The 17,198-nt window shown below is 43.7% G+C and overlaps 1 protein-coding gene across 1 annotated transcript; it reads left to right on the top strand.

Moving 5' to 3' along the window:
* Positions 1–1,540: 1,540 nt before the first annotated feature.
* Positions 1,541–16,526, top strand: LOC310854642 (extracellular calcium-sensing receptor-like; the record flags this gene model as incomplete). Its single annotated transcript, XM_083759317.1, has 9 exons — positions 1,541–1,653; positions 1,968–2,070; positions 6,591–6,677; positions 7,463–7,679; positions 7,919–8,067; positions 8,304–8,579; positions 13,256–13,483; positions 13,572–13,695; positions 15,613–16,526. The coding sequence occupies 9 exons, from the start codon at positions 1,541–1,543 to the stop codon at positions 16,524–16,526; spliced, it is 2,211 nt and encodes a 736-aa protein (XP_083615443.1).
* Between the last annotated feature and the right edge of the window lie 672 nt (positions 16,527–17,198).

Genomic DNA, 17,198 nt, shown 5'->3' with positions numbered 1-17,198 from the left:
AAAAACACTTTTCGGCCAGTTATAGCGCCACCTTGAGGCTGAGTTGAAATTGTTCATGTGGCATTTCGTCCTCGGCCTAGTGGGAATGTGGGTGCACAATTTCACGGAAATCACGCGATGTGTTCATGATTTGCAGCATTTTGTTTGAAACTGAGCACTCCTGTGAACTTTGGAAGCCAATCTTAACCAATCAGGATGGAGTCTGATAAATCTGAAAGACCCGTTTCGTTGAATGGCTCTAGAGAGACTGTGTACCAATTTGCGTGATGTTTGGACAAAATCTGTAGGTGTACTGTGCAAAAACTTGTTTTGCACAAAGCGGCCTCCTGGTGGCGCTATAACAGGCCGTTCTGGAAAGTTTGGGGCAGAGGTTCATGGTTGGCATCCAGGGAGTGTGTGTGCAAAATATGGCATGGAAAAACTTGTTTTGCACAAAGCGGCCTCCTGGTGGCGCTATAACAGGCCGTTCTGGAAAGTGTGGGGCAGAGGTTCATGGTTGGCATCCAGGGAGTGTGTGTGCAAAATATGGCATCGACCGGGTTAACGGTGGCCGAGATTAGCTGTTCACGGACACACGGACACACACACAAACGGACGGACACACAAACGGACGGACACGCGGACGGACGGAGTGCAAAACATACTCTCCCCACATGCCTTCGGCCTGGTGGAGACAATAATAATCAAAATCTAAGTATACCCGAAGGCGGGGTTGGCGAAAGGGCCTTTCTGTGTGGAGTTTCATGTTCTCCCCGTGTCCCCTGGGGTAGGTACCCTCACAAAAAACATGCAGTAATCCTGGTCACTAAACTGCCTCCCCCTGGCCAGCCGGGGCGCCTGATGGAGGGGAAAGGAACTGGTTGGAATAACGTGTTCCTTCCACGCGCTACGTCCAACCAGGGAAACTCCCCCCTGTCAGGTGTAAAGGAGCAACTTGGACACTCAGGCATGAAGGAAGCATGAGTTCAAGTCCGTTGCTCTCCCTTTGTCCCCCATATATGGGGACTAGGTTGGTGGAGGGTGTGTAGAGCCCAGGATCACATTAGATGATTGACACAGGGGTGAAAAATGGGTTACAAAATCATGGGATAATTTTTTTTTCTTTTTTCAAAATCTACAAAGTAACTAAAAGTGGAGGAGTAAAAGTACAATATTGGGGATTCGAGATGTAGAAGTACAGGTAAAAGCATTGGAAATGACAAATGCTCAAGTAAAAATACAAATACCTCAAAATTGAACCTAAGTACAGTACTTCAGTAAATCTACTTTGTTACTTAAATTTCCTCCACTGATGTATGTTAAGCCCTGCCTCTGTGTGTGCCTAAAGGCCCAGATCATCTGGCACAGGGGACGGCACTGCACTGTGTATAAAACCTAACAACTGGACAATGGTGGGGTGGTTGTTAGACAGAGGAGGACAGTCATGAGGGCTTCTTTAGACATACAACTGTTTTCATACTTGATGTTCTCTTCCTTCTCTCCTTTATCTTCATCCTCTTCCTCTTCTTGTGAGTTACAGGCACCGTATAATCCTGGAAGAATGTACAAGGCTGGAGATGTGCTTCTGGGTGGTTTGTTTCCATTCCACGTCTCCTCTGTGTTCCCTGAGCTGACTTTCACACAGTCCAAGGAACAGAAGCCCTCCTGCAGTCGGTGAGTATCACAAATAGCCAGCAAGACAACACCAACCTTGTTTTGATGTATAGAAACATCATTAGTTGATGTGTATGTTTCTGTCGGGTGGAAACCTTCTCAGAACATGTGTTTGGATGGATCTGGGTAGTTATTATTTAGTCACAAGCACTTTCACTTAAATATTCTTTTTGGCACATGCACTGTAGTATGACAAAGTAAGTAATTTATTAAACAGAACGTTTAAATATTGAGATTGAGTTTCTGCCCGACAGCAATGATATGCAAGGCTACAGTGTAATTGTGTGTGTTAGTTTTTTCATTCCAGCGTTCAGATGGGCACAGATCATGGCTTTTGCCATCACTGAGATCAACAGAGACCCCAGCCTGCTCCCCAATGTGACTCTGGGATACAGTATCTATGACACCTGTTTAACGGTTGGAGTTGCAGTCCCTGCAGCGTTGTCACTGATCAGTGGGAGAGAGGAGCAGTTTACACTGGATCAGAGCTGTGTTGGGTCTCCTCCAGTTCTTGGAATTGTGGGTCCTAGTACCTCAAAAAGTTCTATTACCCTCTCTAGAATATTAGGTGTATACAGAGTGCCCATGGTAAGTTTCCTATCCCCTTTCACCATAGCCTATTTTATGTAATATTGCTTACTTGGCTATTTGCAAATCTATAATATGTTAAATATTAAATTTGGTCTTTTTGCCGTTTGAAAGACATAGAACATAATCGTTGCTGTCGAGAAGAAACCTTGTGTCTCGATATTTCAACTTCTAATGCTTTTTAATGCCCTATTTCTTAATTATGCTAGTGTTAGATAAAAGTATCAAACACAGCCGATCAACAAGGTCACAGTGTGACATGTTCTGAGCTTGTAGGCTGCTATTTTCTTTCTTATTTTCTCTCTTTTTCCCCCTTTGTTTTAAGTGAAAGTGGTAAGTAACTGCCCTTGGCCTGTGTCTTACAGGTCTGTTGGTTCATGGTACAGAGTCAATCACCTCTGTACAATTAGAGCCCGTCCAAATAAATATTACTGCTTTCAACTTTCTTTTGTTTTGTTACTGCTAGCAAATCGCTCGGGAGGGACGGCAAACCGGCTAAACAGAAAACTATGAAGACTCTCCCTCTGCTCCCACCATAGACTGTAAAAAATATGGACAAAGCGTTCCCCGGGTCTAACATGAACGTAAAATGAAGCCTGTAATGATATGCTAATTCCTGATGTAAGTCGCCATCTTTTGGTACCAGCTGGCCATTGGCTGGCTCCGTTTTGTACCAGCTGGTCATTGGCTGCCCAGACAACGAGGCGGGACTTCCCCCCTTCTTCTCCGTTGGTTTTTATTTTGACTCGAGTGGGAGGAGAAGACTCTTGAGTGGGAGGGGAATCCCGATCATAGACTGTAACGGTAGCCACGCCCCTCAGAACATACGCGACTTTATGGTCATTTTTTTAATTAATGGGACCATAATTTTCCCAAAAGAATATTATGACATTAGAAATGAGACTTTAAACTAGTGACTGGAAGAAGAAAGTATTCATGACCATGTTTATTAAGGTAATACAGTCTAGGTGAAGTTGGGCCAAAATACATGGGCCTCTATGGAGCTATGGGGCTTTTTGGGTCCAGTCCAGCGCCACAACAGGCCATTATATGAACTACCGATTTCAAATGAGGCTTCACGAAATATCTGGCTGACTGCCCCCCTGGCTCCCACTGTTTACTGGGGGGTGGGGTCAGCTTCCATAGCAAAACGTACACGTGTGTCACGTGACACAGGATTTCTGGGTATTGTAGTCCAAATTTAAGCACAGACATTTAGACAGAGCTCCGGACCGAATTAATCTAAACATATTAATAAAAAACGAGAACCACGCCAATTCGCGTCGTTCGCATCGCACAGAAATGAATTACATCACGCGTTTTCGAGTGGTTCCTAAAGGAAATGATTGCCAGCTACAGTATTTCCACTACCTTCCTACGGTTTCAGAAGCTGCTTGTGGCATATCTAAGCACATTGTGTATATACATGGATGGATACATGGATCTAGTGAATTAAATAAGTGCAATACAGGCTGTCTTATGGTAACTATCATTAATCACCTATACGCTTATGACCTGGTCATTCTGAATCCACACAGTGGAGGGTTAAAAGCAGCTATAGAAAGTGTCGTCAAATTATGGCCATGATCATGACATCTTTTTTCAGTGATAGGCCCCATGAAATCTTTTTTTTTTTCTTTTTTTTTTTAAGTCATGATGAAATATTGAAGAAGAGTAGCTCAAGTTGCCATGCATGAATTGCTGTACTTCAATATATTTTGATGGAATATTTTACATTGTGTAAAATATAATGAGCATTTGTGCCTGTCGTAGACATGCACAGAGCAAGTTCAGTCAGGGAACCTCAGTGCAGTTGCTGCCGGCCATTAATTGGGCCTTGGGCCACCTCAGCATCACGCTCTCATTCACATGATTCACTCAGTCAATCACACACTCACTCCATCTTCATACCGGCTACTTTAACCGGAGGTTTGCATTGCCTGCTTCCTTTCTTGCTGCTGCTGTATCAGCTTGCTGCTGTATACAAACCTGCTGCTCAATTCTACTGCTGCTGCTGTATCAGCGTGCTGCTGTATACAAACCTGCTGCTCAATTCTACTGCTGCTGCTGTATCAGCGTGCCGCTGTATACAAACCTGCTGCTCACCCACCTCCACCCCAGCTACCACCTGTCGTTTTGGATCTACTGTTTAGGTACTGGGGATTCGGAGTCCCTATGGTCGGGACTGATGCGCTTGATCTGAGTACCTAAAAAGCAGATCCAATACATCGCCAAACCATAATAAATATACTGTATTGCTCATCTTATATTCAATAAATATATATTAAATCCATCCTTGAGTTGTGCTGACTGAACCTGTGTTTAGTGATGGTGTAACAAAAAATATGTTTAGTGTTCTAGGGTTAAAGCATTCTGCACTCCCATCTATACAGAGTTCTTCTGGTGCAGTACCAGGTGATTGCCTAGAATGGCTTGTTGTTATTGCCCGTCCTATGAAAAAGCCAATATCCATGTATCTAGTAAAATCATGTGTAGCCTAGTAGTTCATTAGGAGTTCAAATGTATGTTTCGTGACAGTGTTGATGTCCATGGTGCTTAAGGACATATAGGTGTATTCAATCTGCACTGTGATCATATGGCAGGGTAGAAACAGCACAGGCTCTGCTTGCTTCTCCCCAAAGACTTTTGCCCCCCTAAATTAAACCTGAGGATCCTCAAGGGGCCACTCCAAAAGTCCAAAGACCGCAAGCTAAAAATGTCAGTATTAACACAGAGTAAAAACTAGAAAAAGTGCCCTTCTGGGCACAGGTCTCCACCAGGATAGGAATGTAGGACATTGCAGCTTGCCTTCATCTGGTGGTTGGATAAAAGGGCAACAAAAGTAAATTATCCACAGATCCGTGCAGTTAGAGGTAAAAACACTTTTCGGCCAGTTATAGCGCCACCTTGAGGCTGAGTTGAAATTGTTCATGTGGCATTTCGTCCTCAGCCTAGTGGGAATGTGCACAATTTCACGGAAATCACGCGATGTGTTCATGATTTGCAGCATTTTGTTTGAAACTGAGCACTCCTGTGAACTTGGAAGCCAATCTTAACCAATCAGGATGGAGTCTGAGAAATCTGAAAGACACGTTTCGTTGAATGGCTCTAGAGAGACTGTGTACCAATTTGCGTGATGTTTGGACAAAATCTGTAGGTGTACTGTGCAAAAACTTGTTTTGCACAAAGCGGCCTCCTGGTGGCGCTATAACAGGCCGTTCTGGAAAGTTTGCAGAGGTTCATCGTTGGCATCCAGGGAGTGTGTGTGCAAAATTTGGCATCGACCGGGTTAACGGTGGCCGAGATTAGCTGCTCACGGACACACACACACACACACACGGACGGACGGACACACGGACACACAGACGGACGGAGTGCAAAACATACTCTCCCCCCATGCCTTCGGCCTGGTGGAGACAATTAAGCCACATTTCCATCTACTTCCAGCCAAACCTCAATGAACAAAAACATTGTGATGAATTTACAACAATTTACAATTTAGGCATTTAGCAGACACTCTTAATCCAGAGCGATAAATTAAGCAAGAACAAAAAGCATTGCAATACATTATACATTAAACGTAGTTATCATGAATCATATGTTAGCTGAGAACGTAACAGTGGAATATCTATGTAATGGAACTATGCATGTATGCTCTATAGTGCTATGTCTACATAACAATGCTATATGTCTACATAAAATGCTATCTATAGTCTACATAAAAAATGTTGCGGCTACAGAAAGTGCTAAGTGCCATGATGGAGTCTGAAGAGGTGGGCTTTCAGACCACGGCGTAAGATTGGGAGTGAGGCTGCAGTTCTGATTGTAATGAAACGTGCATTACATAGTTTTGGAGCCAGAAGAGTTTGGGACGTGTGGAGCGTTGTCCCAGCGTTTTTAGTGAAGCTACTATAATAACAAGTAAGACGCGCAAACGCGGGAAGCGAACGCAGTTCGTGTGTGTGTGTGTGTGTGTGTGTGTGTGTGCTACAGCTGCGCCCTGTGTGTGTGTGTGTGTGTGTGTGTGTGTGTGTGTGTGTGTGTGTGTGTGTGTGTGTGTGTGTGCTACAGCTCCGCCCTCTGGTGGCGGGCGGGAGGTGTCACAGCGGGACAGACAGACAGACAGACACACAGACAGACATGATCTGCAGGGTCTCATAGTTAGTGCTCATTGCATTCGCAATGAACAGATTATCACAGGTGATAAAGTAAGTGATTTATACTAAGTATATCAGGCCATACAACCTTTTACAATACAATAACTAAAATCTTGTTCAAAACGCAGATACATATGATCTAGTACATTACAGAATAGATATTTTGTATTTGTTTTTATTCTGTTTTTCCAGGTAAGTTACTATGCTGGTTGTTCCTGTCTGAGCGACCGGACTCAGTTCCCATCCTTCTTCAGAACAATGCCAAGTTTTGTCTTCCAGGTGAACTTCTATAACAATAGATGTGTTGGTATTTAATAGTTCATGTTTCACAAACTGGAATACTCAAACCCATGGGGTGGGCAACTTTGATGTAGGAGAGGGCAACTATATTTCTACACTCACTCCAGAGGGCCACTGTATTTCTACACTCACTCCAGAGGGCCACTATATTTCTACACTCACTCCAGAGGGCCACTGTATTTCTACACTCACTCCAGAGGGCCACTATATTTCTACACTCACTCCAGAGGGCCACTATATTTCTTCACCCATCCCAGAGGTCCACTATATTTCTACACTCACTCCAAAGGGCCACTATATTTCCACACTCACTCCAGAGGGCCACAATTATTTCCACACTCACTCCAGAGGGCCACTATATTTCCACACTCACTCCAGAGGGCCACAATTATTTCCACACTCACTCCAGAGGGCCACAATTATTTCCACAATTACTCCAGAAGGCTACTATATTTCCACACTCACTCCAGAGGGCCACTGTATATCCACACTCAGTCCAGAGGGCCACTGTATTTCCACACTCACTCCAGAGGGCCACCATATTTCCACACTCACTCCAGAGGGCCACTATATTTCCACACTCACTCCAGGGGAATACAATTGTAATTATGCTACTAATATTAACCATTATAGATTAAATCAATAATATAACAGTATTCCAATATTAACCTGCAGGCCACATAAGTGAACACGGGGGCCACATGTGGCCCCTGGACTTTATGATCTAACCTAAGTACATTTCCGTCCATTGTTCGTCCACTCAGGTGCGAGCTATGCTCCAGACTATGAGGTGGTTGGAGTGGACCTGGGTAGGACTGTTGTTCAGTGATGATGATGCTGGCCGTGACGCCGCCCGATTGTTCCAGTCTGGCCTGGACCAGTCTGGTCTGGGTTGTGTGGCTTATTCAGAGGCTCTGCCCTTCCACAATGACCTGGATAAACTCCAGAGGATTGTCTCTGTGATGAAGACGTCCACAGCTTGTGTGGTCATTATGTTTGGATACGGGCCCTATATCCATAATGTCTTGGATGAGGTTTGTTACGATTATGGTTACGATACATCTGACTGTGGACAATGTTAATTTAGGCATTCGTAATTAGAAGAATCTAAAACGAGAATGTATTGAAAGGAAGACATGCCTTTCATTTCTTTCAAAACGATGAACAGGTGGTTAAGCAGAATGTGACAGGTCTGCTATGGATCTTACCTGCCACTTCAGCTTGGTGGGGAGACGGTTATCTCCAGTCTCCTCACTACCTACCATACCTCAGAGGCACCCTGGGTTTTGCCATCCGTCGTGGAGAGATACCAGGTCTCAAGGACTTTTTGTTAGAAATACGTCCTGACAATGACCATGAGGATAACATAGTAAGTATTTTTGTTTAATTTGATTGTATATTTATTTATTTGTATGTCTTTAAATGTCTCAATGATTTGAATACACAGAACCACAATGGACACAAGCCCTTAGGACATGTTGTGTTATCCCTTTTGCACCATTGTATAATTGTCCCACTATAGTATCTGCAAACTGTGAATAATCAATACATTAATCAATTAATTTTACTTACAGGTATTCTTATGAATTAACTGTGTTCTTTCAGGTGAGGCAGTTTTGGGAACACACATTTCAGTGTAAATTTTCACCCCTTCCACCAGAGTGGGTGGACACTGGTGGAAGGGTGTGTACTGGACAAGAGGACCTGGTAACGGCAGAAACTACCCTGTTGGATATGTCTGACCTCAGGTCAGAGTACAATGTGTACAAGGCTGTGTATGCTCTGGCCCACGCCCTCCATGACATGTTGCAGTGTGTGCCAGGAAGAGGGCCTTTCCCTGGGCACAGCTGTGCCAGTTTGCAGACAATACAGCCATGGCAGGTGGGATATTATTCAGTTAACCTGTAGGATTCTTTTTATTTATTGTTTATTTGCACATTTAAAAACACCACATTTGAAACAACAACATATATTATTGGGTTGTGCAGGTGAGACTTAGGTGACATTCACACCAGAAAGCTTTACTGCGATAAAACTAATCCTGCTGCACATTGTCAGAAAGTGCGCTTCGTGTGGCAGGTGTGAAGCATCATTCGAATCCTAATGCGCATCAAAGAACCACATCCTACTCCGACCAAAAACGGGGGTTTCGCTTCGCTTCCAATCGCACTTCATTACGATTCGGTGCAGGTGTGAATGCAATCCGCAGCAAATAAAGGAAATTAAGCAAACAATGTGGCGGGTGAGGAGCTAAACACAATTGGAGACGGAGAAGGGAGAAGGCATATTTTACGCAGCGCAAAGAAGTCCCGTTGAGCCTTTTCCACACCTAAGCGCAAAACGGTTTTGCGCCGCGGACAGAAGAAGCTGTGCGGTGTGTGTGCAGCTGGTTTTTAGACAGCTGGTGGATGGGAATTAAGCTCCACCTCCGCGGACCATTGACGCAGGAGGAGAGCGCTTCCGGGAATCTGGCCGTCGTGCAAGTCGTCCGCGGAAGTGGAGCTTCTTTTCCATCCACCAGCTGTCTAAAAACTGCTGCTGTGCGCAGCCGAGATTTCACTGTGTAGGCTAGTTTATGAATGGAACACATTGATAAAGGCTGCGTTTCCAATTTCTGCGGATAACAGTGTGAAGGCAAACCGCAGCAAATTAAATATGCAAGAATCCCAACTTCTCTGCCCATTCACATCGAGTCTACCGAAGTATTAGGTGGGAATGTGACCTTAGAAACCCCTGTGGGGTTTAGAAGGTTAATCTCACCTTATATAAAATAAATAATAAAAGTCAAACATGAATTATTTGGCAACATTACTAATATAACAATGGATAGATGCACAGAATAAATGAAGAAAATACATATTAGTAGAATTTTTTTTTGATGTGTAGTGTGTAGGTGTCACAATGTGAATGAAGAGGGTCAATAGGACCCAAACGCAGGACAAAGGCAGAGAGGCAGAGCAGTTGAAATTGCAGGTGGTTTATTCACCAAAATTCATACACGAGGAGAACACAAGGAGTAACAAGAACACTGGGAGTCAAAGTACTAGGAGTACGTCCAATCAGGGAAACTCCCCCCTGTCAGGTGTAAAGGAGCAACTTGGACACTCAGGCATGAAGGAAGCATGAGTTCAAAGTCCGTTGCTCTCCCCATGTCCCCCATATACAGTATGGTGACTAGGTTGGTGGAGGGTATGTAGAGCCCAGGATCACATTAGATGATTGACACAGGGGTAAAAAATGGGTTACAAAATTGTGGGATAAAGAAAGATAAGAAAAAAAAAAGGGTTCACTATAGGAGCATAACACTAGTGACGTACAACAATGATCTGACAAAGAATTGAAAAAACAGGGGAGTATAAATACACAGGGAAAACAGGGCACAGGTGAACATAACTAATAACAAGTAAGACGCGCAAACGCGGGAAGCGAACGCAGTGTGTGTGTGTGTGTGTGTGTGTGTGTGTGTGTGTGTGTGTGTGTGTGTGTGTGTGTTGTTGTTTGTGTGTGTGTGTGTGTGTGTGTGTGTGTGTGTGTGTGTGTGTGTGTGTGTGTGGTTGTTTGTGTGTGTGTGTGTGTGTGTGTGTGTGTGTGTGTGTGTGTGTGTGTGTGTGTGTGTGTGTGTGTGTGCTACAGCTGCGCCCTCTGGTGTGTGTGTGTGTGTGTGTGTGTGTGTGGGTGTGTGTGTGTGTGTGTGTGTGTGTGTGTGTGTGTGTGTGCTACAGCTGCGCCCTCTGGTGGCGGGCGGGTGGTGTCACAGCGGGACAGACAGACACACACACAGACATGATCTGCAGGGTCTCATATGCGTTCGCAATCACTGCGTTCGCAATCAACACTGGGATAGGCTGCGGGGAACTAACAGGACAAGGTGGAAACACTGGGCTAATCATGGTGAGACAACAGGCTACAAAAGCAACAGAGGAAACCAAGAGACAAAACGTACTACAAAATAAGAGTACACAAGTGCAAAGGAAACTCCAACTGGAACTAAGATACAAGGAAAACAATATAACAAAATCATAGGAAAATAGTAAGGTAAAGCACTAACTAAATACAGAAAGTGTCACGGAACGTGATAGTGCCTCCCCCTCAAGGATGGCTTCCAGACATCCCCAGAACAAAGTCCAGAACATCGAGCAGGGTGGGCGGTGGGGGTCTGGAAGGAGGGACACAGAGTCAATGCACCAGAGCAAAGGGGAACCCGGACCCCATAGGGAGCCAGAAGACTGGACAGGGGCAGTGCAGGTGCCTTCTGAATGTGGGATTTTAAATAAAATACACGTTTACCACTGTGTCTAGACTTTATTTATATAGCACCTTTCATACATAAATGTAGCTCAAAGTGCTTTACAGAGCAGAAAAACAAATAAAAACAAAAGCAAAACAAAACAGCATTAAAACAGGCATGCAGTTAAAACAATAGGACAATAACGCAGTGTCAAATCAGGAGAAGGCAGTGGTACAAAGATAAGAACAGATAAAATAAGGCAACGACATTAAAAAACAAGCAGTAATACAATACAGTGAGGACGTGAATAACAAAAAATTAAAGATCACTTAATTAAAAGCAATGTTGTAGAGGTGGGTCTTGAGCTGAGCTTTAAAAATGTCTACAGAGGCTGCCTGACGAAGGTACAGTGGGAGCTTGTTCCATGCCGACGGCCCGTAGAAGCAAAAAGCTGCTTCCCCGTATTTTTTAGTTGCCATTTTTTTAGGCAAAGCGAGCAGGCCAGCAGTGGAAGACCTTAGGGACCGGTTTGGGACATATTTAGGCAGGCAGTCATGTAGGTAGGAAGGTGCGAGACCATTGAGAGCTTTATAGACAAGTAAAATAATTTTAAAATCAATCCTAAAAACTAGATAAAGTGCCAATCGGCACAGGTCTCCACCAGGATTCTTCCTCAGCCTAGTGGGAATATGCGTGCACAGTTTCATCGCAATCGGACGCTGCGTTGAGGAGTTGTGGCCATTTGCTACTCCTGAAAACTGTAGGAGCCAATCGTGGCCAATCAGGATGGAATATGAGAAATCAAACAAACCTGTCTTGATCACATGACTATGGAGATCATGTGTACCGATTTGCGTGAAATTTGGATAAAATCTGAAGGAGTAATAATAGAAAATGTGTTTTACATATGTCGGCCTCCTGGTGGCGCTATAAAGAGCAGATGTGTAAAATTCCAGGCAAAGGTTTTTCCTTGGCCTCTAGGGAGTTGGCATACAAAGTTATCCACAGATCCGTGCAGTTAGAGGTAAAAACACTTTTCGGCCAGTTATAGCGCCACCTTGAGGCTGAGTTGAAATTGTTGATGTGGCATTTCGTCCTCAGCCTAGTGGGAATGTGGGTGCACAATTTCACGGAAATCACGCGATGTGTTCATGATTTGCAGCATTTTGTTTGAAACTGAGCACTCCTGTGAACTTTGGAAGCCAATCTTAACCAATCAGGATGGAGTGTGAGAAATCTGAAAGACCGGTTTCGTTGAATGGCTCTAGAGAGACTGTGTACCAATTTGCGTGATGTTTGGACACAATCTGTAGGTGTACTGTGCAAAAACTTGTTTTGCACAAAGCGGCCTCCTGGTGGCGCTATAACAGGCCGTTCTGGAAAGTTTGGGGCAGAGGTTCATGGTTGGCATCCAGGGAGTGTGTGTGCAAAATTTGGCATCGACCGGGTTAACGGTGGCCGAGATTAGCTGCTCACGGACGGACGGACGGACACACGGACACACGGACGGACGGACACACGGACGGACGGAGTGCAAAACATACTCTCCCCCATGCCTTCGGCTGGTGGAGACAACAACAGGAAGCCAGTGCAGTGATGCCAAAACTGGAGTAATATGTTCTCTCATCTTAGTTCTAGTTAAAACTCTAGCTGCTGCATTTTGGACAAGTTGAAGTCTGTCAGTTGTTTTCTTAGGCAGTCCTGAAAAGAGCGCATTGCAGTAGTCAAGCCGAGAAAAAACAAAGGCGTGGATTAGCGTTTTTGCATCGTCCAAGGACAAATAGGCTCTGATTCGTGCAATATTTAAATTCAATTCAGAATCAATAATAACCCACAGGTTCTTTACTGTACTGTTACTTTCTACAGTCAGGTTGCCAAGCCTGCTTATTATTGATTATTTCTGCTCGCTAGAACCGATTATGAGAACTTCTGTCTTATCCTCATTTAGCTTGAGAAAGTTCTCACTCATCCAGCATTTGATGCTAGACAGACAGGTCAGCAGTGGGTCTAAGGCACAGGGATCATCTGGGGCCACAGAAAGATATAGCTGGGTATCATCAGCATAGAAATGAAATTTGACTCCGTGATTGGTAATGAGTTCGCCCAATGGCAGTATGTACAAGGAGAAAAGCAGAGGACCAAGAATCGAGCCCTGTGGAATACCAGAACTGATGTCGTGTTTGTCTGAGTCAAACTCGGCTAGATTGACAAAGTAACTTCTGTTTGATAGGTAGGAGGAGAACCAGGACAGGACCAGACAATAATAGGACCCTTAAGTATGTTTTTAAAGTCTCTTGCTCTTCATGATTCTGCTCATCACCATTTCTAGCTTCTCTATTACCTGGAAAAGGTCAACTTCACCACATCTGGTGGTGATCCTGTATACTTTGATGAGAATGGTGATGCTTTACCAATCTTCGATATATTGAACTGGGCATGGCTCCCTGATGGAAGCACAAAGATTCACAACGTAGGTGTGTTCAAGATTACAGCCTCCGGAGATGAAGAACTCACCCTTGATGAAGACAGAATCTTCTGGAACTTTCAATCCGCAAAAGTAATTTCAGCTTTCTAAACTTTTTAATTGAGCACATGATGTGAATGAAATTTATATTTAAACTGATCATTTTTATTTTCCTCTGTAGCCTCCTCGGTCGGTGTGCAGTGAGAGCTGTTCTCCAGGAACCCGTGTGGCCAGAAGGAAAGGAGAACCTGTCTGCTGCTACGACTGCATTGCTTGCTCTGAGGGAGAGTTCAGCAATGAGACAGGTAGTGTTACATCATGTAGCTACAGTATATGTACAGAAGGTTATAAGAAGATACGTGTCTGTCCCGTATGATATCGACTACATTGACAATTTCAACCTTTCTTGGACCGTCTTTTTTTCTACAAAGACGGTTTACACGAGCAGACGGAGAAGTCAAGCACTGGCCACAAACATAGCTGTTAGCCTTCGCCCTACTTGACCACAACAACACTGTCCAGTCCCAACACGTTCCCAGCTCCAATAGTTCCGCCTCATTTCCATTGGGCTTGGACCAACATCCACACTTACTGTTCCCATTTGTAACACAACTAGTTTAACAAATTATACTAACCAACCAATCACACTCAATAATAATAATATACTCAATAAGACATAGACAGCAAAAGCTTTTATCAGCCAGCTGGCATCCACTCAAACCCTGGCACTGTCCATTCCAACCTCTGCATGCTCAGAAATCACCCGTATGTCACAATACTAAGGATTTAAAAATGGCACTGCTAAATACCAGGTCTTTAAATCATAGGATAAAACATTTCTAGTCAATGATATAATTTCAGAGCATAAATTTGCATATTTGTCACTGAAACATGGCTATACTCAAACGCTCCTGCTGCTCTTATTGAAGCAAACCCCGCAAATTATGAATTTTCATATTCCATGAGGCAGGGAAAGATAGGTGGGGGGCCAGCCTCCATATGTCCCCGGTCCTAACCTTAACTTTATAGCCTATAGAGTGTCGCAGTCCCGCCCCCTCGAGAGACCCGGAAAAGAAATCCCCATAAATTTTCCTCATAGACTTTTCAGAAAGTATTTATTTAAAGACGTTTACGCCGCGGACAAAGCCAAGTCTTGTCGTGACAAATCATGACAATAAACACAATGTTTTGGGCGTCATGAACGTCGGGACTGCGACGCTCAGCTCTATAGACCACCAAAGAAAAATGTCCCTCTTTTTCCAACAGCATTTGCAGAGCTCCTATCTATCATTAACACAAACTATGACATGACAATCATCAGTGGGTATTTTAACTACCATATCGACAATTAATCATTTTACTTGTTTTTAAAACATTGAATGGAAATGCACCTGCCTCTTTCTCAGAAATGCTTCCTAAGTATGTGCCCGGCAGACCCCTTAGATCCTCTAGTAGTCTAGTAGCCAAAAGGTGAACCCGGACATGTTAGTACACCAATGTTTTATGTTAGAAATGTTGAGTATGGGTCCCCAGCATGTAGAAATTGCCGGATGCTAACTTGCATATGTTGAGCAATTTTCAGAATTGGCATAATATGTGTCCATACCATTAACAACCTATAGAAGGTAAAATATTCAAAATTTCATCATGCTTTATCTAGGGGTTTTCATGATGCTGAATCCATTCCAAGCATTAGTTTTGAAGAAAAAAAAACACTCATTGGGCTTAAAACGGCCATGCCCACCAAATGGGCTGACATCATCAATTTGTGATGACGGCATTGGCCGTTTTTAGCCCAATGAGTGTTTTTATATCTATAGTGCTGGTCTCCTAGAGATTCCAGAGACCCCTAACATAAAAAATATGGAGAAGCCGCCTTTAGCTACTATGCCCCTGTGCTGTGGAACAGCCTGCCAAGGGATCTACGGTTCTCTGAATCTGTGGACATTTTAACTTTTAAACTTTAAACTCTTATAGACACACCTCTTTAGCATTGCTTTTACTTAGATCATTGCAAGTCCGTTTCCTGTTTTAGTTGCTTATTTTTTTTTAGCTATTACTATTACTATGTAGTAACTTGTATTTTATGCTCTCTTGTTATGTTTTTGCTCTTTGTTATGTTTCTGTGAAGCACTTTGAACTGCACTCGTCTGAAATGTGCTATATAAACTGATTGATTGATTGCTTGATTGATGTCCCTTGAATCTTGTCCTATTTATTAGACTCTACAGAGTGCACCGTGTGTCCAGAGGACTTCTGGTCCAGTCCCCGGCGTGACCACTGTGTCCTTAAGAGCATTGAGTTCCTGTCCTACCATGAGGCCCTGGGAATCTCCTTAACAACCATCTCATTGCTAGGAACATTTGTCTGTGCTATTGTCCTGGGGATCTTTGTTTATCATAAAGAGACGCCCATGGTGCGAGCCAACAACTCTGAACTCAGCTTCCAACTCTTGCTTGCACTCAAACTATGTTTCTTGTGCTCACTCCTGTTCATTGGCCGTCCCAGACTCTGGACTTGTCAGATGAGGCATGCAGCATTTGGGATCAGCTTTGTGCTGTGTGTCTCCTGCATTCTGGTAAAGACTATGGTGGTGCTGGCTGTGTTCAAGGCCTCCAAGCCTGGTGGTGCAGACATTATGAAGTTTTTTGGTGCTATACAGCAGAGAGGAACAGTTCTGTTTCTTACTGCAATCCAGGCAATAATCTGCACAGCCTGGCTTGTGTCTGCCTCACCAACTCCTCATAAAAACACACAATACTATTCTGAAAAGATAGTCTATGAGTGCAATGTTGGATCAACAGTTGGTTTTGCGGTGTTACTAGGTTATATTGGCTTACTAGCACTCCTCAGTTTCCTCCTAGCATTCATGGTAAGGAATCTTCCAGACAACTTCAATGAAGCTAAGTTAATTACTTTCAGCATGTTGATCTTCTGTGCCGTGTGGATAGCCTTCATACCAGCATATATCAGCTCTCCAGGTAAATATGCCGATGTAGTGGAGGTGTTTGCTATTTTAGCATCTAGTTTGGGCATTTTGCTGGCGCTGTTTGGACCAAAGTGTTATATAATCATTTTGAAACCTGAGAGAAACACTAAGAAGTCCATCATGGGTCGAGGTGCCACCAAGATGTAGAAGCAGACATTTTTAACCAATTAACTGCTCGTGACGGAACGTTCCGCCAGTTGGAATCGAACCGGCAACTGCTATTGGCGTAACGTTCCGTCGTATAAGCTTTATTATTGATACCAAACCGGATCGCTGATTTATTTTTATTATTTTTGCTTGGCCTTTCCTTCTTTAGTGATCCTAGACCGGATCGCACATCCTCGCTGCCGTTCACCTCCCTTTATACAGTCTGACTAAAAAGCTGAATAACTCAAAATCCAAAAATGGAATACAGATGATATTACAGGAAACTGCCATGGTTTGGATACAACACGCAATGTTCGGAGGTCTTTGCTGATTACCCGGTGATCTAGATGGGAACATTGGCGCTTTCTATAGCAAGGATGGCTTCATTTTAGCTCGCTAGCATTGACGCTATTTATTTAGCATCTAAGATGGCCACCCAAACAGGATGTGAATCCAGCGTGTGTCACACTACAAACGGTTCGGCAGTCTGCGGTTGGCTCTGCGTCCACCAGGTGGAAGTAGATGGGTTAAATTCACATTATGTGTATTTTATTACAATATATGTATTGGATATATGGGTGGGAATATTGTGCAGGACATTATGCTTCATGTGAAGTTAACATACTCAAGATTAAAACATTTCTTTCCTCATTTCTTCAGAATTTTCAACCA

The sequence above is a fragment of the Protomyctophum parallelum genome (assembly GCF_964188405.1).
Source record: "Protomyctophum parallelum genome assembly, chromosome: 2".
Taxonomy (NCBI): domain Eukaryota; kingdom Metazoa; phylum Chordata; class Actinopteri; order Myctophiformes; family Myctophidae; genus Protomyctophum; species Protomyctophum parallelum.
Note: the sequence above shows the minus strand (reverse complement) of the source record. Positions and strands in the feature narration are given on the sequence as shown.